The 23,673-nt window shown below is 36.4% G+C and overlaps 1 protein-coding gene across 1 annotated transcript in view; it reads left to right on the top strand.

Moving 5' to 3' along the window:
* The window catches only part of blvrb (biliverdin reductase B), a 34,506-nt gene that overhangs the window by 2,089 nt on the left and 8,744 nt on the right, over positions 1-23,673 (top strand). Inside the window, exons 2-4 of the mRNA XM_039768161.1 lie at positions 15,064-15,225; positions 19,642-19,731; positions 22,264-22,395. Of these exons, the coding sequence (XP_039624095.1) occupies positions 15,064-15,225; positions 19,642-19,731; positions 22,264-22,395 (384 nt within the window). The remainder of the gene's footprint in view (positions 1-15,063; positions 15,226-19,641; positions 19,732-22,263; positions 22,396-23,673) is intronic.

Raw genomic sequence — 23,673 nt, 5'->3', positions numbered from 1 at the left:
CCCGATGTGTTTAGTTTCAAAATAAATTTTGTTTAAATTGTTCATTCTGTTCTGTTTCCTGTTCACTTTACTCATAAATATAAGTGAATGTACTTGATTGTATATTCTTGTACAGTATGGTCTATTGTACTATATTGTAAAAGCTTCTATTGAGTGATTTCCTGTGGTTTCACTAAAGTGAAATTTACATTCTTAAATGTTTTTTTTGGTTTTTAGTAAGCTCCCTTTTTTATCATGTTAAAGTCCAATGACTTTGTATTAGACTGCCCTTCAAAATAATTGTGACATTGAGTAGACTGGTATTCAATAAATCAATTATTAAGATTTTATTTTTCATCCACTTTCTGAGCCTCTATTCCAGAATACTGTTGGGTAGGTACCTAGAATCCACCCAGGCAGAACCTGGCACTAGGTAAGAATTAACCGCTTACATGCTCCCAGTCTGTCATATGGTGCATACCTATATTCACTTACTTTAGAGTCATTCAGTGTCATAAAGTTAGCCTAACAATTGTGTTTAAATTAAGAAGAACCCAGTAGCCTCTGAAGAAACTTGCATAAACCTTCTATAGATCATTTGAACTTCAGCCGAGAAAATAAATCTTTCAGTTATTGTAGCTTACTTTCCATAGTTGATACACTGGGGGAGAGCGCATAACCTGTCAGAAGATTTGTGATGGGCCTGATTGACTGCCCTACTTTTACAAACCTTAAGTGAATGAATCAAGTTTGAAGGTAATTTAACAGTCCAGCTGAACCAAATCTAAGATTGTTGCAAGAAGTCAACATAGGGGTAACACCTAAACCCCATGGACTGAATTCTGTTTTACTGGTAACTTTTATTTAATGGTGGCATAAAATCCACCATTCGTGTTCACTTGAAGGAGATCCTACCAGCATAGGGTGTAATGGCAAAAAAGTAGGTTAAAAAAATGGTTGGGTGTGTTGTGGCAGAGGTGCAAACTCCATAGCGACCATAATTGAATTTGAACTTTGATCTCTGGAGCTGTGAAAAACTATTTAAAAAGAAAAAAAAAGTTTGTATACAAAGCATCACAGTTAAGTAAAGCAACTTCTGTACATAACATTACAGCTTTTACAACATGAAAATTTGGCGCATTTAGCTGTTTGTGTAAAGTTATACCTGAGAATCTTTGTTTAGAGTTTTTCAATGTTAAATGTTTGCAAGTAAATGAAGTAAAACGTATCCTATCTACTGTAAATCTTACATTGGTGCTCTTTTGCCCACATATATGGAAATAAACTTAATTTTTGGACTTAATATTATTTTTTTTTTTGTTTCTGTTTCGACAAATAAACTACCTAAGTAAGATTAGCTACTGTTTTAACGTGAAAACCAAAATATACTATATCATTACATAGAAGGAAAACACAAGCTAAGAAGACTTTTTATAATCTAAATGACTTCCAGTTGAGCCTGTTAATATTTTAGTTAAAAGATTTTTAATTGCATTATTAAGTCTAAATCGTCAATATCTTGTGCCCTGAGCGTATGTGTAGGTGTTTTGTGTACTAGGTAGTGCAGTGTGGTAGTCTGGCTAGGGAATTGGGACTTCAAAACAACTTATTTGTTCAAATCCCACAGCTGTCTTTTTGTGACCTTGAGCAGTTCATTTAACCTTGATGGGTTTTAATTGTAAGAGATAGTTTTGTAGTTTTTCCATTATTGCATTTCTGTAAAACACCGGGGTATTACAGCGCCTCTTAAGACACAACATAAACTCTTTAGTTGGAAAAAAACATGCATGCATTTTTTTACAGCCTACCGTATGCAGCCGCTGTGCCATAAAAACCATCTGATTTTATTAGGCTCTCACTGGTATTTTGGGGGCTTGTTTAACCAAAGTTGAAAACACTTCAACAAAATGTCTTCAGCAGAAATGTAAAATGGATGCATTTATTTTGAATGCGAGATCTGAATGTTTCAGAATCAAGTTTCTGTTTGTCATGTATTCTAAATTAACCCTGTCTGTTTTATTGATAGAACACATTGTGCTTCTTCTTGAATTAGTTTGAAGCATTTTGGCCAGCTCATAAGAGCCTGACCAAATACCGTATATACTTGCGGATAAGTCGGGACTTGATTTTACAGTATAATTTCTGGTATTTTATAATGTCAGTCGAATGCGGAAAACTCACGCTATTGGTCCAAGAAATTGATATGCTAACGCCCACCAGAGAGAGTAACCATGGAGCACATGGCCTTTTTTTTTACTATGCGGGTGCTGCAATGTGCTCTATCAGCGTGTTCTCCTAACCTCTCTCTCTCTCTATTGTGCCTACGTGACCACACGGTAATACCTGAACTATTCCGAAGTGATGTTTTCCCATTTTGTGTATCTCACACCCTCACACACCTTTATCGTAAGAGTATCCCTTATCTACGATAGAGCTTTCAATCAGAAGAAAATATGAAGCTGGTTTTAAATTAAACGTCATTGAAATAGCGAAAGAAATTGGTAACTGCACTGCAGCAACAAAATTCGATGCATCTGAGAAACTGATGTGAGATTTGAGGAGGCAAGAAGATATGAAATTAAAAAAAAAAATGAAGTGTTGTATTTTTGAACGGGTGTAAAACCAGGGTCTGATTTTTACGATCGATTTTTCGGGTTTCAAGACCTGACATATACATGAGTATATACGGTAAGTGGATTGATTGCCTCTGTATTATGCTGTCTAAGAAAGCATCATGAATTGAATTGTCTCCTTTACGCAGTCAAATGCATTAGGTTCTCTGCATTTGTCTTTAAGTCTTTTCTTCATCTTCTTCTTTTGGCTGCTCCCGTTAGGGTTTGCCACAGCGGATCATCTTTTTCCATATCTTCCTGTCCTCTGCATCTTGCTGTGTCACACCCATCACCTGCATGTCCCGTCTGCTTACATCACCATTTTGAAGAGTTTGGCGCAGTACTTCATAACATTTTCTTTGTTTTTTTTTCTTAGACTGCACTATCTCTGTTATCTTGTTTTAGGGGTTCTCGTATGTTATCAGTATTTTGTTTTGGCCAACTTGATGTTATTTTGGAGCAATTAGGTGAATAAGATTGGCAAGCTTATTGGGCTGAATGGCATACTCTGCTTAATGTAGCCGTGCATTTCAAACTGCTAATCCCTACGGCCTAAACAACACTATGTAGCTCACATGTGGATTATCCTTTTGTACATTTTAATGATCTGTAACACCATTGCTGCAGGATAATAAACGGCATAAATTGGTTAATTATACCTTAGACTGTCAGTTTGTCTGACCTTAAACAAGTGGCACAAAGGTTGTACAGCTCGGTTAACAGTTCTTTTCCACTGTCTGTTTACTTCAGTGCTAATACATTTTGCTGAGTCACACTTTCTAGACCAGGGGATTTGCAACTTCAAAGAATGGCAGTTCTGATAAGTATTTCTGTTGCTTGATATCAATGATGTGTTTATTCTACAAGTTCTAATCTCCTTCAACAGAGGGGTTGGGTTGGGTTTCTTTCATTAAAAGCTGGGAATAAGTAAACTGCATCAAAGACCACAAACCGCTTCAGGGGACCTTAACTTAGTTCCCACTAGTTTTCAAAATAAGGTGAAGGAAGTTGGTTTGTTGAGAGCAGCAGTTTTTAAAAATTATATCATACAACTTCCAGGTTTAAGATCCCCTTCTGAACTTTAACTTTGAAAATAGCATAATCATTCTGGCTCTATTTTTAGTATAATCAGTCAATAATCCTAAACAGTAAATGTCTATACCAGGGGTCTCCAACTCCCTTTATTACAATTATTTTTTCCTTAAACGTCACCTTACCATAAATTTAATGTGAAGGGAGCCAACAGATGACCAACTAAGTAGGGGCCTCAAATGCCAGCCGATTTCACGCAATTCAGTTTCTTAATTTGAAGCCAACTCTCGTTGCTAATTAAACCCGTTATTTAACTCCACGGTGCTCATTCTGTCACGACAGACATTTCCAAAACTGTTGATTTTTCTTTTTTTAAGAGCGCTGTCAAAATGTTTTGTGGACCTGAGCAGATCAACATTACTGAGGCCTTCACCTTTCTTTATTTTCAGTTATTGTGTGATTGACGCAGGTTGTTGTTTTTGTGTATTAATATTGTTTGGTAATTAAGACTCCGGCCCCTTAATTATTTATTTTTTCCTTAAGTTGTGCATCAATTAAAATTGGGGCAAAGAGTTAATTAGCAGCAAAAGCAAAAGTCACTAACAAAGAAAAGGGTTTGAATCAAAACCTGAACCCACAGTAGCTCTCCAGGACTAGAGTTAGAGACACCTGGTCTAAACCATCTTCACCAATCAAAAAATAAAGTGCTTCTGGTTAAATGGAATACTCTGATAACAATTAGAATTGGTTTTTAATTATGTAACTGTTTGAAATAAAAATCTGCAGCTACTGTGGCAATCAAGAATTAAGGTTACCCCAACTTAGATCAGACATATGTGAGCAAACCTGGCCGTGGAGAGCCACAATGACCATTTGGGACTCTAAAGTATGTTCCTGTTCTACAATTAATCTCTGTCTTTATTATCATAAGTTAGTTAGTAACTGGTGTTTTTACTTCAGTGTGAATTTCTGGTACCTTTACCAGCATACATGGGTAGCCTGTATGTGCCTGTTTTCTCTTTCCTTTCTTGTCAATGTCAATTCATTTATATAGCACATTTAAAACAACATAGGAATGCTGTGGCCAAAGTGCTTTACAATAATGGAATAAAAGAAAAACATACAAATAACATAAATAGAAATATAATAAATGAACATAAATAAAATAAATAATAAATAGAAGTAAGATTATAGAATCACAATGGGGAAACATCAGTATTACTGAAGGTCATGGAAAGCAAGTGAATAGAATTGAGTCTTTAATCTCGTTTTGAACAGTTCAGTTGTAGACGACTCCTTTATGTGAGGAGGTAAAGAGTTCCACAGGCGAGGGGCAGCAGCTGTAAAAGCCCTGTCTGTCCCCCTTAGTTTTACACTTGGTACGAGAGACAACAAGAGACAACTGACCAGAAGATCTAAGCACTCTAGATGGCTGGTGTAAAGCACACAATTCAGATAAACAGGCAGGAGCGAGCCCATGTAAAGATTTAAAAACTAGCAACAAGATTTTAAAATCAATTCGAAAACTGACAGGCAGCCAGTGTAAAGAAGCTAATATTGGAGAAACAGAATCAGATTTGCTAATCCCAGAATACAGCGAGTTGCAGTAATCAAGGCGAGAGAAGATAAAAGCATGAGTAGCTTTCTGATCCCTAAAAAATAAAAAAAGGCTTGATCTTACCTAAAAGACGAAGCTGGAAAAAGCAACTCTTGACTACAGAATTAACCTGTTTCTCAAAAGAGAGGTTACTCTCAAAAATAACATGAAAATTGCGGACTTGAGGTTTGCAAAAGACACAGAAAGAGCCCGAGAAGTTCAAGACCAATTTGGGCTTTAGCTGATGGAGCCACTATAAGCACCTCCATTTTATTTTGATTCAGATCAAGAAAATTATTAGCCATCCAGGATCATAGTTCAAAAAGACAGTTGTGCAGTTGATTCATTGCAGAGTTGCAGACAGGAATATAAACCTGAGTATCATCAGCATAGCAGTGAAAAGAAATGTTAAATTTCCTAAAAATAGCTCCAATAGGATGAAGGTATATTACAAGAGTTCCCAAACTTTTTTCGACCACAGACCCTTTTACCAAAAACTTTTAAAACCGTCGACCCCCCTAGTCATTTACTTTACCTACTCAAATTAATAAATTTCTACAGTACTCGATATTAAATATTTCACTAGATATCAAACTTTTCATTTTAATCACTTGAAATTAATGATTGAAAAGGACTACGGAATATGGCATTATCTTGTGCAACATTTAATATCGAAACCTGCACTAACATTTTTGACATTTATGAAATAAATGTGTAAATTCAAGTACAAATAGTCCACGCTGTACTGTCTGCATTTCTTTTTTGGTTCAGTCATATTATTATCTGAAGAAATAAAAACTTTTATTAACAAACAATTTCGACAGCCCCGTGATGTTTAAAAAAAAAAAAAAAGGTATGTACTTACTTGAAGCAGAAGATTTTTGTTCAAACTTGAGTAAATAAACTGTGTCCTCTGATTTTCTTTTTCGAAGTACTTCTCCTCAATAAATAATTATATTCAAAGTTTAAATCACAAATAAGTATATGTCACATCAAACGAACCAATTTATAGTGTTTTATGAAAGTATGACCGTACAAGACTGATAGATTCTGCTAATATTGAATATCCGTCGTCTCGTCCCACCGCGAGCAAGTGCGGACTTGCAACGGTTTTTCATGTCTGCTCTTGCTTTGATACGTTCGATAAGACAATGCACAGACATGTTTGTGTCACATGTATTTTCATGCATTCTTACGTATGACTCTTTTAATGACACATTTTACCTTTTCATTCACAAGTTTGGTATATAATGTGTTTTTGTCAAAAGTGTTTTTTGAATCATTTTACTTCTTTATTAGGTACCTATTGGAATCATACAGGGTGGTCCAGATCTAATTATGCAGATCCAGATCATCTGGATGACTTTGATTTATGCAGGGCCAATTCCAGTTCGGCGTGAAGATAATTCTTTATGTCATCAGTTTGCACACTTATCGATGGTCCGGGATTTTTTGGGTGATTTTCTATGTAATAAACTTAAGTTATAGTGTAATGAAAATTGCATAATTAGATCTGGAGCACCCTATAGATATTTTGAAGTAACAAACAAATAGCAGTAGTAATGAGGTCTAGTTTTGCTGACGTCGACCCCCAAATGTTTTTATTGAAACTATCGACCCCTAGAAAGTTCAAATCGACCACTTTGGGAACTCTTGGTATATAGAGAATAGCAGAATACCCGCGCTTCGCAGCGGAGAAGTAGTGTTTTAAAGAAGGTACGAAAAAGAAAAGGAAAAATTTTAAAAATAACGTAACATGATTGTTAATGTAATTGTTTTGTCATTGATATGAGTGTTGTTCTCATATCTATCTATCTATCTATCTATCTATCTATCAAATATATCATGCCTTTCCTTTCTATCTATCTATATCTATCTATATCTATATCTATCTATATCTATCTATCTATCTATATATATCTATATCTATATTTATATCTATATCTATATATATATATATAGCAAAATACCCGCGCTTGGCAGCGGAGAAGTAGTGTGTTAAAGAAGGAAAGAGAAAGAAAAGGAAACATTTTGAAAATAACGTAACATGATTGTGAATGTAATTGTTTTGTCACTGTTATGAGTGTCGCTGTGATATATATATATATATATATATATATATATATATATAGCAAAATACCAGCGGCGATGTCATGTGTTAAAGAAGTTATGAAAAGAAAAGGAAACATTTTAAAAATAATGTAACATGATTGTCAAAGTAATTGTTTTGTGTATTTGGTGACAGCGTCACAAAGTTGTTTTCGGTAGCTGCATCAGAAAATGTACCACGACGTCTGACACGCCTCCTTTTTACTGTTTTCTCACAGCTTGGATTGCTGCTGTCATATATATACACACACACATACACACACACACACACACATACATACATATATATATATATATAATATACATATATATATATATATATATATACACATACATATCTTCATATCTACATATCTATATACATATCTACACACACAAATTATATATATATGTGTGTGTGTGTGTGTGTGTGTGTGTATATATATATATGACAGCAGCAATCCAGTGTGTGTATATATATATACACACACACATACATACATATATATACACATACATATACTTGTGTGTATGTTTGTATGTGTCTATATGTGTGTGTATAGCTTTGGTCACTGAGTGCAAGGGAAAAATAATGAAATATAGTCTAAGTTCTTAAAACAGTTAATGTTTTACTGTTTAATAAGTACAGGTACATTGAGCACTACTGGAGTGGTTGTGGGTAAACTACATTTTAAAGACTGTGTAACAAAACAGGTAAGTAACTAACAGCAGCTAAAATGTATATGGATCATCTCTCGGTAGTAGATCCCTTTTGAAAGGCGCTACACGACGGCTGTGGTATAGAAATTACATTTTCTATGTGAACGTTCAAATTTGTGCCTCTGGTAATGTGCCTTACCGGCAATTAAAGAAAATTATTTTTGTGTCCTCTGCCGTGTTAAGAGAGAAAGGCTTTGGTTTGGGATAAAAGGAAAAAGGTGTAAAGAAAGGAAAGTTGCCTTTTTCTTTTATATAGTATAGAGAGATGTGTTCACTGACGTTATGATCGCCTTTTGGGGACAGTCGCGGTGGGTCTTGTGTAGACTGGTGAGACGTACCCGCCATTAATCTCTGTGATGGCACTGTGAGTCCTCCACTCGTATGCGTGTGTTCATAATCCGAGCTGAGGACCTGATAATCGATACGTGCAAAAGAAAGTGTGAATCGCCTTAATATTATTTTGCCGTGGTGTAGAAAAGGGGTCCCGTGTTTGCACTTGTCTGGGCTATAGCTCAGGGGGCGGATGAAAAAAATTAAAAGTGCTCACTTTGACTTAAGGCAGAAGCGCAGTCAGCGTCTCAAAGGCCGGCACAGCTATGCACAAGCGCTGGCTGCTCGACTTTTGCTGGGCAGGAGACCCCTTTTGTACACACGGTCATGATATCAAAAGTCTCAGTGCTCTTTGGAGGTAATTCATATATATATATATATAGCAAAATACCCGCCTACAGCGGAGAAGTAGTGTGTTAAAGAAGTAATGAAAAGAAAAGGAAACATTTTAATAATAACGTAACATGATTGACATTGTCATGAGTGTTGCTGTCATATATATTCCTGCCTAAATAAGTCACCCGCGCTCTTACTTTTTACCGCTCATTTAATCATGGCTAGTGGCGGAAAAATTATAAAATGGAAGGAGGATGGCTTTACCAAAACAATTATTGATGGCGAATCGATTATTCATAAAGCTTGAATTGGTGATCTGTTTTTCTGTGTTAACCTCATATTTTTCATACTTCTTCTCAAACTAAGGTGGTGCGAGGGTAAAATGAATCGGGATGCGCTGATCAATGTAATCGGTGTACCAGGAAATCATGCATTGACAAAAGCTCCCTTTGCTTGTAATGCAAAGTGTGATTAAATGCATTATTTTTCAACGCGTTATGGAGCACATGCATCGAAGCTTCTCAGCTGTGCTTGTGCTAAGAAAAGGAAAGATTTTAAAAATAGCGTAACACGATTGTCAATGTGACCTTTTGTAAGTAGTGCCTGGAGGATTCAGTGTGTTGAAACTCTAGAGACAGCGTGTGTATTAACTTGTGGATTTTTCTGTGAGTATTTGGTGGCAGTGTGACGAAGTTGCTTCGAAAGACGGCATTAGCCGCGGAGCTCAGCTCAGAGCAAAATGAGGTGGGGGTGGAGATGATGACGTGACTCCCCCACCCGCCTTAACTGTCAATCCCCCACAAACACAGTCTCTCGGAATTTGCATAAGCACACCCCTTCACCTACAATTTTAACTTAGTTACAAAGTGATCAAAACTGTCGTTTATATCCTGCGTCCTCTCATTAAACTTGTATCCCGCATTACCTGTGGGCATGTGAAACGCCAGCGGTAGCCTGTCTATGAACTTAATTTAAAGTTTAGGTTTACACCTTGCTTTCTTTCCGAGGTAGCAGCACTCATGAATATGGTAGTATATGCCACTCGCTCGCTTCTTATTGTTTCGCTGCCTTCTCAATTATATAATGCATGTTTTCTTAAGCGCTTTTTTGGAGGTCTTCCTGGTTTTCTACGTACTGCGTTGACAGTCAGTTCACGTGATTAGGTGGGAGGCGTGATGATGTCACACGAAACTCCGCCCCCCCCGTCTTTGCAGCTCTACTCCATTACAGTTAATGGAGAAAAATGCCTTCCAGTTATGACCATTAGGCGTAGAATTTCGAAATGAAACCTGTCCAACTTTGGTAAGTAAGCTGTAAGGAATGAGCCTGCCAAATTTCAGCCTTCTACCTAGACGGGAAGTTGGAGAATTAGTGAGTGAGTGAGTGAGTGAGTGAGGGCTTTGCCTTTTATTAGTATAGATAAAATAGGACCCAAAATGGATCCCTGACGAACACCAAATATAAGAGGAGCAGGAGAGGAAAAAGAGGAATTTAAAGTCACTGAAAAGTGTCTACCAGTTAAATATGATCTAAACCAGTTACCGTAGATCCCGTTATATAAGCCGAGAATTTCATCCTAGATTTTTGGCTTGGAGTTTGGGGGTCGGTTTATACAACTAGTATCGTTTCAGATTCAAGATTTCCAGCGCAATGCCGGTTTTGCCAATGAATACGGAAGTAAATAATGACGAAACCACAGAGCCATCTTTCAGATGAAGACGTAACTTTGTATGCCGGTACTTTAAATTAAATAAAGAATTTATTCAAAAAAGTGTTTTAGTTGTTGATTTTATTAATAAAATTTATAATAAATTATCGGGAAGTTTGAAATAAAGAATTTTGTTTTGATTTACAATCAACATCTTGCGTTACGACCCGGATGCGGTCACGTGTATCCACTTGCGCGATTGTAAACAAACAACCGAGAGCGTTAGTAGCGTCAGTCGGAGCCCTGATACATGTGTTTGTGGATGCAATTTCGGTCATTGCAGTGATTTGCCTATATATATATATATATATATATATATATATATATATATATATATATATATATATATATATATATATATATATATATATATATATATATATATATATATATATATATATATATATATATATATATATATATATATATATATATATATATAAAATTCATTAAGACCATGTAAGCAAGACACATAATTGCTAAGCAAGGAAGAGAAGGTAAAGAAAGCGATCACAATCGAAACGAAGATGGAAATTGTGTGGAAATATGAGAGTGCTGTTCGTGTGACTGATCTCGCTAATATGTACAGCATGTCGAAATCCACCATCTCGACAATTTTACAAAGAAAAGATTTGCATAAGGAGGCTCCTTCTAAACAATAACCACCTTCCTTTTCATTCTCCTCCTCCTTCTCCCTTCCTGCAGCCCAAAGATGTCAAATTAAATGGTGAGTACAGTATGAAATTGTTGTTTCTAGAATAGAATGCCTTTTATTGTCACTATACACATCTACAATGAGATTAAAAGCAGCTCCTTCAGTGCAGAAAAAAGTTCTGTATAGGGCTTGTATGGTTGTTTTTTTAGCCTTAGCATAACGCCGGATCTGCAGCCCCGCTTCTGCTTTCTTTCCCTCCTCCGTCTGTGTCGTCTCCTAGACCCGACAACAATCCACGGAGAGCCCGCTGGTCTTGCTATGTTGTCTGGGATGTTGTGCGTGTGATGAAAAATACTCGAAACAGATGTCTGGCTCTGGACACAGCGGATGTTCATCGAAGAGATTGTGCACAAACAAGGGGAAAAAAAAGTACAAAAAAGTGCACTGAAAAGGAGAGCCCTGAGCTGCTGCGACCATGCGCGCCACCATGCTCCTAGCTTAATCTAGCCTACTTCTGGTAGGCTAGGCACTTTTTATAACTTTTTGGTTAGCACATTCGAAAAATTTGTGTTTTGGTAAATTATGCACATTATACAACCCTTTTTTATTATGAAAAGGTTAAGTAAGTGTTGCAGTGGGAGGTTCGGAACGCATTATGGGTTAGCCTTCGCGAATGAGTTAAGTTTGTAAGACAAGGGTCCACTGTATTGCGTATTTAAGTTAATCAAATTTATAACGAGTCTCCCGAAATCCACCCGCCGATGTACCGTATTTGTGTATATAGTTTCAACACAAAGGTTTCATTTTACCACTTCCTGGTTTCCATCAAAAATGCCGGCAGTCTCAAATTCTCATCGATAAACATGATAAATATACCTGAAGAGACACTTTTAAGGAAATTTAGAAAATTTTACTTGGAGAAGGGGGTCGGCTTAAATACCAGTCATCGGCAAATACATGTAATTTAGTAGGTAGAGAAGGGGGTCAGCTAATATACCGAGTCGGCTTGTATTTTGGGATCTATGGTAAGAGCATATATGTAAAATTTATGGTCAATAGTGTCAAAGGCAGCGGACAGGTCAAACAGGACAAGGGCCTGAGTCAGTAATAATAGAGATGCCATTGAATACTTTCGGGAGGGCCGTCTCGACACCATAATAACGCCTAATGCTCGATTGGTAGATCTCAAATAAATTATTGGAGTTAGGGTGATGAACCAATTTATTAAAAATAATTCTTTCTAATGTTTTAGCCAGAAATGGCAATTGGGAAATCTGGCGAAAAATGGCTAAAACTCCAGGATCAAATTCTGCCTTTTTTAGACAGGGACGCACTGCCGCATGTTTAAAAAATGAGGGCACAAACCCCTCACTAATTGAACCATTGATAATGGCTAGTAAAGGTGGACCCAGAACATCAAAGGCTTCCACTAAGAGGTGTGGTGGTACAATATCAAGAGGACTGAGAAGAGGTTTAAGGGTGTCAATGGTACTTTTTAACCATGAAAGTGAGACAAGATCAAAAGATTTCAAGACAATGCCATGATTAACAGTAGGATGTTCATAGCCAGTTGGAACAATACCACAGCGGACTGTATCAATTTTACTGAGAAAGAATGAAAGAAATTGCTCAAATGAAAGAACAGTACTATTTAATCCCATCACAAAATGAGGGTGAATGGCCGCATTAATTGAATTAAATAAGACCCTAGGATTCTTAGAATGACGAGATACTAAATCAGCGAAGAAATTGTTTAGCTTTCTTAACTGCAACCTGGAAGTTGAACAGAGAAGTCTTAAAAATCTGTTTCAAAACAATCAGTCCATCTTTTTTCCAACGCCGTTCCGCAGTTTGACAGGTGCAGCGTAGCAGTCGCGTACTTTCATTTAGCCAGGGAGCAGGTCTCCTTTATTACAGCGTATCTTGAGTGGAGCAATTGAGTCTAAAACCATTTTACAAGAAGAATTCAATTCTAAAACAGATTCATTGATACTATCTTGCTTCATTTTTGTTCTCTTTGTTTATAAGTTCTAAGTTCTTAATTGTCTCTCTGTTCTTAACCAAACAGCCTAGTAGGTGAAGCACAAATAAAACAAAATGCCAAAAATATACAGCTAACTCGGTACTATTTGTACTTATGAATGTTAGTCGTATCTTTCAACATAAAGTTTAGAGGACTGAGTTGTTGAAAAGTACTCAAATTCACAAGAGTTTTTTCATTTTACATATACAGCTAGTTTACCAAGGGAGGGGGGGGTGTCAGTTACTATTAATTGATATTAATTATTATTAAATTTCACAAGTCCATAGCTCAAGAACTAAACCACCGAGCAGGCACAGACTTTGCATGCTGGTAAATTAATTGATATAGTATGTGAGGAAGTTAAAACATTTGGTCTAGATCAGTGCTGGGCAATGTCGGTCCTGCAGTGGCTGCAGGTTTTTGTTCCAACCCAGTTTCTAGTTTCTTAATGAAAAGTCAATTACTGCTGATGAAGCACTTCTTGGTCAAGTGACATTTTGATGCTTCATTTTAGTGGTCTCACTTGCCAACATTCCCCACCCTTGGTTGCTTATTTCAATCTTAAACAGCTGCATTCACTTTTTTAATGGCTCCTTATTAGCACTAAGATGTAAATGACAGAGGAGCCAGCAGTTCTCCATCTAACTTGTTTCCATTTACATCTGTGTGTGTTCATCATGCACGGTTTGATTTATTAAAACACTTAGTAGAAAATGTGACAGAGTGAAAATTATCTGTTTTATGCTTCAAATCATTTGGATGATACATTGGAAAGGAAGAAATCTACAATATAAAAGCCTTACACTGCACAGACTAACAAACCATAAAATTAAATAAGGTCTGAGATTGGAAAGGATTGATTTATATTTAAACAATTGGGTTGGAATGAAAACCTGTAGCCACTTTGGCTCTCCAGTACAGACATTGCTTACCCCTGGTCTAGATGACCCTGCATGGTCAAAGCAGTCCCTTGAGATTTTGGCATAGCCATATTCAGGCCTCAGAGCCGCATAGTTATAACCAGTAGACTTTTTTTTTTTTTTAACCTTATTCTATATAGACTTTCAGAAAAAGCAATAAACCAAAAAGTAACTGTATCATAACTATAACTGCTTTGATATGACAATGAAATGAACAGACAGATGTACAAACTTGAGTCATCAAACAGCATTGAAATTGACCTAAGAATTTCAATGTTAAGTATTTTCATAGTCATGTTTTTATAATGATATGTTACCATTAAGCAACCCCAAATCAGAAAAAGTAGGAATGTTATGGAAAATGCAAATAAAAAAAGTGATTCTTAAATTTACTTTGACTTTTATTTCATTTCATAGAGTATGATCCCAGAATATTTCATGTTTTGTGTAGTCAGCTTCATTGTATTTGTTAGTATAATGTACATCCATTCCTGTATTATAGGCCTGCAACTCATTCCAAAAAAAGTTGGTATGGGAGAAATTGGGCTCAGTAAATAAGGTAAAATAATTCTATAATGATGTGATTGATCTCAAACAAGTGATTTTAATGATTATATGGTACAAAAGCAGTATCTACAAAAGGCTGAGTTTTTGATGAGCAAAGATGGGCAGAGGATCCCCAGTTTTTCAAGAAATGTGTGTTTTTTTTTTGCATTTTCCATACTGTACCAACTTTTTCTGATTTGGGGTTGTAATGTTCTCCAAACGTCTCGTAAAAATATGAGTATTAATAAAGAAGGCCCAGTTATGTTGTAATAATGGAGCTGCAGACGTTGCAAGCAATGAAAGGAAAACTGGAATTGAAGACTGAGAAATGAATACACCTTTAAGGAGAATACAAAGAATACTGAAATGCGCATCAACTAACATATACATATTCTATTTACATAGAAGTTCTTGCGTTAGATAATATTTCATATACAGTTTTTACTTAATTACATTTGTTAGTTTTTGTGGTTCAAATCTATTAAGATCTTAACTTTTTCTTTTTTCTTCTTTTTAGGCTACAATGTCACTGTGTTAGTTCGTGATCCGTCCAAGCTTCCTTCTGACCACAAAGCCTCAAGAGTTGTGGTTGGAGATGTGTTAAATAAGCAAGATGTAAAACATGCCATGGAAGGCCAAGATGCCGTCATTATCATTTTAGGAACAAGGAACGATCTGAGTGAGTCAGAATAAGGATTTTGCTTATCAGTTAACTTTAGCCATCTATGGATATTGAAGACTTGTCTGTAATTCAAAACATGTCCATGAGAGGGCAGTATAATATAAAGAATAACTGTACTGTCTCAAATCTACTTTTTTTTTTTTTTTTCCTTCAAGAAAAAATATTAATACACATGTATGGTAATCAAAGAATGAACATCAAATATTTAAATGTGTATATAAACTAGGGGTATTCATAAAGTCCTGATACTTTCAAGAAAAAAATAATCTGAGAACAGAATTTTGGAAAAAATCAGCTCCATGACTCCCTGCGGGGTTGAATTATTATTTGTTTTTAACTCAAAAATAATGGTGCTGTCCAGGAAAATCAATATGAACACCATTGCTTGAGGAGGACTGATGGCTCAGGACTTTCTGAAAGCCCCTCGTGTATATGTGTGTTGATATATATCATCTGTGCTTATTGTTACTAGGGTTTATAAAATATTACATAGTTTAGGTAGAGAAAAAAACATTTCAGTTTCTATGAAACCTTTTTAGACCCGACACTCACAGTTTAAGTACTGTTTTCATACTTCCACTAACTTATCCATATAATCAGTAAAAAGCTAAATATGCTAATGTGACACCTGCATATGAGTGGAAAGCAGTTGTGCAAATGCAGGATACATACTGTAACCCAAAAACAGGGCTGTGGAGTCGGAGTCGAGGAGTTGGAGTCTGAGACAATTTTGGGTACCTGAAGTCGGAGTCGGCAAAAAGTTAACCGACTCCGACTCCTACTAAATTTAAATGGGAATTAAAAAAAGTTAGTTGAAATGTCCCAATTCACAAACGGTCATAATGAACTACTACTCTGCTGTAAGAATAAAGCCCAATGCATGCAGTGCATAATGTTACCACAAAACGAACATGTCAAGTAACCATGAAGCATGCTTTTCATTGACTGTATGCGTCACTATATGGGATGTAATGCACAGGTAAGGTGCGGCACCGCTTTCCATTGTGTCGTGTTCCACTGTTACAGGGAACTGTGAACCTAGCCTAAAGCCCCCCATACATTTACAGATGCACTGCCGATTTTTCGGCCGTTCAACGAGTCATCACGCAAACGCCTGAAAAATCATCTGGTGTGTTCTCAGCTCCGTTGGCTCCCCTTCGCTATGCGCTAGTGAAGGGGGCCGAAGGAGCCGAGAACACAGATCTCCCTACCTGTCTCCAGCAGAGGCTTGTTCTGCTGACCAGCTGGCAAGTGAGTGACACAATGCACTAAACTTCCGGCTGGCTGACAGAGGAGACAGCCACTGCACCAGACAGAGGCATCACATTACTTTGGATGGGGGCGGTGGTCGAGATTTTCGGCAAGCTGGATCTGCCCGTCCATGTGGACACCCGCAATCTGCGGCCGCCAATCAATTGTGTTTGTCTTTAATCTGGCATTATAGTAGAGTGTTGGCTTCCTAGCCAGTAGTTCTGTGGTGAAATGACACGTATGTTGCCTTCCTTTCCTTCAATGGATGTAGAAAATACATTAGCATAGTATATACATACAAAGGAGTCTGAGTCGGGGAGTCGGAGTCGGAAGATTTAGAAACTGAGGAGTCGGAGCATTTATCTACCGACTTCACAGCCCTGCCCAAAAATAACGTTATTTATTCTGCATTCCTGAAAATGAATGAACAGTTCAAAGGCTTATGGTTGATTTTATATTGGCTATTTCAGGGACATCATCAAAAATCCCTAATTTTAAAGAGAATCCATTTGTGTGCACCTTATAAGGAAATCGGTGTATTTGACCTTATCATGTTGCATTGGGTTGAGTCTTAATGACAGCTCTTTATGCACTATTGAAAAACCCAGTGGTCTTTTAATTCAGTTGTGGTGTTTAGTTAAACCAAAAAAAAACCCTCCAGTAAGTCACTGAAAATAGCTGTCTTGTGTGGTGCTATGGTAATATTTATATGTGGAGTTCAAAACTATAGTATAAGTGTTATACCTGTACATTAGAGTGATCGTTCACGTGTGACACTGCATTGACATAATCTAAATGTTAATTTAAATTGAATTGGACGTGATGTAAAACTGCAGTTTCCTGCTGAGATCGATAAATTATCCTAATCATCTATCCTTTATTCAAATGATTGACGAAAGTCTTGAATGTCATTTAGTATGACTAGGTGATTAACACTCTGAAATGTTATATAGAATGGAGTCTGTAACCATTTTGTACTGGAATCACAATACAATAAATTCCAGCGGGCTCATGACTTGCCACCTGTAGTTTATTGCAGTGGAAAAGTCTGAACTGGTATAGATGGTGGGGTGATTTCACAACAAAACAGTAACACATTAAGAACTTGTGATGGATCACAAGTATATATATATATATATATATATATATTGGTAGATTGGCTTCACTAAGAAAGGGCGAGTATTGTTTATTTCGTATGATGCATTCAGAACTGGCATATATAATGCACTTAAATTTGACTGCTAAGTTGTAATCATAACATATACTGGTAATCTCTATTTCAAAATGTATTTAATACAAAAGATGTAAAAATATATTAGCATTCAGTTTAGGACAATTGAAGTTGTTTCTTATTATTCAGTTTTACTAATACATTTTTTCAATTTTTTTTTTTTTCAAACTGCTATATTTAGGCCCATTCCAACAAAATTGGCTGCAAGGCAGGAACTTTTTAGGATATGGAAGTGAACTGTAATGTTATAAACACTTGACAGAATAGGGACACTCCACACAGACAGAAATTAGTCCAGGATTCTACACCAGCCACTTAGTACCAGTAACACAGTAACACTAACTCCTTTACCCCTGTGCTATCCATTTAAACAGGTACAGTATTCATTTTATCTCATAACAGTGTGTTATTTGATAAAATATTGAAAAAGCAAATACAATATTTGCAATATAAAATTTAAACCTTATGTTTTATTTACATCACGGGTGGGCAAAGTCAGTCCTGGAGGGCCCCAGCTTTTTGTTGTAACCCGGTTGCTTAATTAAAAACTAATCCTTGTCAATAATTTAATTTTATGGTTTGTTAGTGCTTTAACTCTGCTATGTCAGGTAATTCTCATATCCTAGATTTTCTTCCCCTTTCTAAGGATATCATCCAAATGATATGAAGTCTAAAACAGACGAGTTATTCTCAGTCCTTCACTTTCCTTCCAAGTATTTAATTAAACTCCATTGTGCATGATAAATACACACAGGGGTAAATGGCAACAAGCTAAATGGAGAAATGCTGGTTTCTTTTGTCATTTGCATCTTATTGCTAATTGGGAGCAATTTAAAAATGAAGACTACAGCTGTTTAAGACTAAAATAAGCATTAAGGGTTCAAAATCTTACTGAACGAAACCACTAAAGTGAAGCAAAAGTGTTACTTGAGCAATAAGTGAATCTGATTAAGCAATTGGGTTGGAACAAAAACCTGCAGCCACTGCGGCCCTCCAGGACCGTGATTGAGGACCCTGATTTACATATATGCACTTATCTTTAGTAACTGGAATGTTTAAATCTTTTCTTAAAGTCCTATGTTTCGGTAACAGTATACCAGTTGTTCCTAATTTTAAGTTGTTTTAAATGCCATTAAAATAGTGTTCTCTTAATAATAAACAATGTAAAATTTGACTTCATATTAAGATTTTTATAATATTATACCATGATATTTTTTTTCTTTTAAATTATTCAAAACATTGTATCTCAGTGGATTAGAAAGCTTTGTACCATCTAAATTTGTGATCAAGCAGAGTTGCTTACAACCTTTTAATTTCAGTTTTCCAGCAGTAATTTTAAATCTTTATTGTTAAAAACTTATTTGTTTTGATTCTGCCATGCCTAGCTTACTTTACCAATGTTTCCATTGTGTATTACTTTATTACTTTTGCATTGAAATTCTGTTTGATAACTGTTATAAAATCTGTCAGTTTATCTTGTAGCTTCAGATCTTGTATGATGCTTTTAAATAATAATACTTTAGTCTCACCAAAGATTGATCTCAAATAATTTTCCTAAACAAATAGTAATGAACAGAAGAGATACTAGTTTAATTTAGATTCGACCTAGGCCAAATTAGAGACAGTTTAAATTTTATTCTTGAAACCTGTTTTCCTTTCAGAGTTTCTTGCATAGGAATAGCAAAGTTAACAATAAAAATAGTAGTAAATCAGTCCATTTTGTAATTGCCTTTATTCAGATAAAATTAGGATTTTTCATTGTAATTGTAATTACACTTAAATGTTAAGGACAAAACTAGGCACAATGTCAGTCTGGAAAAAAAATAGCCTAATTTTTAAGACATGCAAACTTGATCTCAGTACAACTTGAACATTTCTAGCTCACAAGTACATAATGTAAGTCTTTTCACCTTCCTTGTGTTTGTTTGTAGGTCCAACAACAATGATGACAGAGGGTACAAAAAATATAGTGGAAGCTATGAAGGAACGAGGCATTCGTAAAGTTGTGGCATGCATGTCAGGTATAAAAGCTCTATGTGTAAATCATGAAATCAGTTTTTTTTATGATGATGATTGCATTCTAGCTAGTTTTAGTAAGAATTAAGCTGAAGAATATTAATTTCCAAGAGGCTTGTGCTGCATCAATATCACAAAGCTGCAATAGGTTAGTGAAACACCAATGGGTTGTAACAATAGGTATATGTTGTGACCACAAGGAGACGCCGCTGAGCCCCAAACCCCACTCACAGTAATACACCACACCTTCTTGTTCTTCTTCGTGTTCTTCTTGTTGTCCTTGTTCTTCTTCTTCTTCTTCCTCCTTGCTCACATTAGGGGTTGCCACAGCAGATCATCTTGTTTCATATCCTCCTGTCCTCTACATCTTGTTCTGTCACACCCACCACTTGCATGTCCTCTCTCACCACATCCATAAACCTCCTCTTAAGCCTTCCTCTTGCCTGGCAGTTCAATCCTTAACATCCTTTCCCCAATATACCCAGCATCTCTCCTCCGCACATGTACTAACCAACACAATCTCACCTCTCTGACTTTGTCTCCTAAACGTCCAACTTGAGTTGACCCTCTAATGTCCTCATTTCTAATCCTGTCCATCCTCATCACACCCAATGCAAATTTTAGTATCTATCCAGTTCTGTCTCCTGCTTTCTGGTCAATGCCACCGACTCCAGCCCATATAACTAGCTGGTCTCACTACCATCCTGTAGACCTTTCCTTTCACTCCACATTACACCACACCACACATTATTGGAATAAAATGAAGGATTTATGAGCCACAATGATAAGAAAAATAAACAGTAATAAACAATTCTTCCCCTTCTCTACCTCGGATGAGTGTTGCCCGCTGCCTCCCGACTCTGACTCGACTTAAGTGAGGCAGTGGACTCCTTGTAAGTCACACCCGGGAATGCTTACGTTATCGTCATGGAAGCACTTTCAAGCTATAGAAAAAGTAGGGAGGTCCTCCTCTGACAGTGCCCTCTATCAATCCCCAGGGCTCCATTTCTGGACTCCACATCACAAGCACCCCTGTGGATGTCCCAATTGGGTTGCCATACGAGGACCACTGCCACTTAGTGTATGGGGGATGGAGCCACTCCCAGTCCTTGGCTTTTCTCCATCTGTCTCTTAAATCATACCAGCCAGGTGCAAATTTATTTCCTTGCCCTGATGGCCAATCCACTTGCATTAATGCACGGACCTTCTTTTCGGGTAATGAACTTTCTTCCAATCTGACTGGGATGCCCATTCTCCTGCTACAATGTGTAATGCTATCAAATAATTAAGCATTTCGTTTGAAATGCAGTATAAACTAAAAGCAACATTGAAACAAAAGAAGCATTATGATTATACACATACACACATACACATAGAGCGTGTTTAAATTTTGAAGTTACACACCAGCTGTCCTAGGTTAGCGACATTCTGAAATTGATCATTCTACATGCAAATGGAAATGACTTCAGTTCAAAGTGTCTGAAAATTCATCCATCATCCATTACTAGGTGGACTTAGTGCCAACATGGATCTCAAAAAGAAAAATGGGCAAAAATTAGTAATGGCCAACCAATGGCTACTCTTGATTAAATAGCAAGTTTTATAAACAGTTTCAGCAAATTTTCTTACAAGAGTTTTTTAAAAAAAAAAAACTTTTAATTTAAATTTGTCAATGCTGATACCAGTTGGAGGTCTGCAATATTGGAAAGCCGATAATAAAGTGTTGGTTCCTATTAGCTAAAGTTTCTGCTTTCTACACTAGTTTTATTTTTCTTTGACATTTAATGCAGACCTACAACTTGAGATCACGGCATATCTGTAGGAATATAGGTAGTCATAATTTCTATTAAATAAAAAGGACGGCTAAACTATTCATAACCTTTGTGAGAAGGAGGACTGTAATATTACCTTAAACTTAATTTGAAGCCAAAAAGTGCCATCTGCAGGAGGGCAACCCCAGAACATAGATGGAAGTTTACTACAGAGGTAATGAATGGTTCTGTTTCTAAACCTATGATGACTTCCAGGCACACATTTGGACTCCGGAGTGATAGAGGTGAAGTACAAGAGATGAGGCAGAACAGGGGAAGAGAGAAAGAGACTCAACATGTTCGGAGCACAGATGTCGCCTGCAGATAAAATAGATGTTGAAAGGGACGGGGACCACAAAGAGAGGAAAGTTGAAACCAAGTGTTTAAGCTGACATCCCTGCTGGAAAAAATGAGTTTATCTCAATGTAGAATTAAGAATTATACAATGCAATTAAAGACTCTATTATCCTGTTCAATCATTTCTCTCACTCCTTTTGTCTGGCCAAGGTACAGGACCATTGGCACTTGCACCAATAAATTAAAAGACATATTCTTTTTACAGGTTATAAGACTGCTAAACAGACAATCATAAGGACACCTATTGTAACATAACCAGTAGTGTAAATTTGCATTCATATTTATTTGCTGTCATTTTTGAATACCCTAATATTTTCTTAATTCTTTTTTTTTAATGTTGAAAATTTAATTTTTCATTTTTGTTTAAAGTATTTCTGTTGTGGGAACGATCAATGGTGCCTCCTCGTATGATACCTGTAACAGAAGATCATGATGGGATGTACCAAGTACTAAAGAGCTCTGGTCTGGATTATGTTGCAGTGATGCCACCTCACATTGCAGGTAAGAAATCTGTTATTCTTGTTGCATTGCTCATGTCAGCATGACATCACAGGACTGAACACAACTGCTAGGTATAAAACATTTGCAATTTAAAAACTGCAGTTGCTGAATTTCATTACCAATAAGGTTGTCAAACATATACAACTTGTAATCACAGGGGTGGCTGACCACATTATTCACTCACAACTTTTCATCACAGTTCCAAGTCTTGTGTTGCATTTAAAAATGATAATTTTAGCCTCATTCTGGCAGCCAATCAATGTGGAGCAGATTAAGATTGTAAAATAAGCAGTTGTTTATATATTTCTTACAAAATTATTGGTTACAGTTAACTTGGATAGAAACACCTGCTTCCTCCCTCGTCATTGGTCAAGAGCCTTGTCTTCAATTCAAAAACTCAAATTCATTTGAACATGCTTCATTTTCTTACAGTATACTACTGGATACTGACATGTGGATTTTAATGTTTTTTGGTGCCATTCAGGTTTGGTCCTCCGGATCCCATTAAAGTTTATTTCCATTCCCAAAGAAAACATGAAATTCAAATGTTTTCTTGGCCATTACTACAAACAACACCAGTTAAGTCTCAGATAAAAAGGTGACGAGATGTCAGAGTAAAACATGTCCTTAAGTCCTGGGATTCACCTAAAAACAAAAAAAAAAACAACCTGTTTAAATTTAGTACTTGCGGTAATAGTCAATTGAATATACCATAGGCCAAATATGATTTGATTTAATGTAGCGCCTTTATGGTTGTGTTATGCTCATCCTACGTATATAACAGGGCAATTTCCATCAGTCCAGCAGTTACAATTTTAGGCATATTCAACATTATTATTTGTGATGTGCCATATATTGGAATGCATTTTTTAATCCATTACGTAATAAAATTTATTGCATTTTTCATTCCAATGGATAATAATAATATCACTGGACAATACACTGGCCTCCCAGGACCCGAGTTACCCCTGCAGTTATACGGTTGGGTACTTCGCTCTGTGTGTTGGTCAGTTGGCTCCAATTAGGTTGGTACTTGTTCTATCAGTCCTTTTTCCTATGATTTAATTATATTCAACATTTCCTTTATTAGGCTATAGTGTCAGCTGTATATGCAATCTAATGAAATGAAAATGGAATGCATATTTTTAGTATATGTGGTAAACACATTGGAATGGGTGTATTGAGAAGGACATTGTAAGTACTGTGGACAGCAGTTACACTTTGTTAAATTCTACTCAATTAGATGACTCTTCAGCACTTTAATTTAAGATCTAGACC

This window comes from Polypterus senegalus, chromosome 11 (genome assembly GCF_016835505.1).
Source record: "Polypterus senegalus isolate Bchr_013 chromosome 11, ASM1683550v1, whole genome shotgun sequence".
In the NCBI taxonomy this organism is placed as follows: Eukaryota; Metazoa; Chordata; class Cladistia; order Polypteriformes; family Polypteridae; genus Polypterus; species Polypterus senegalus.
The sequence above is the reverse complement of the archived record's forward strand: the minus strand, read 5'-3'. Positions and strand labels throughout refer to the sequence as shown.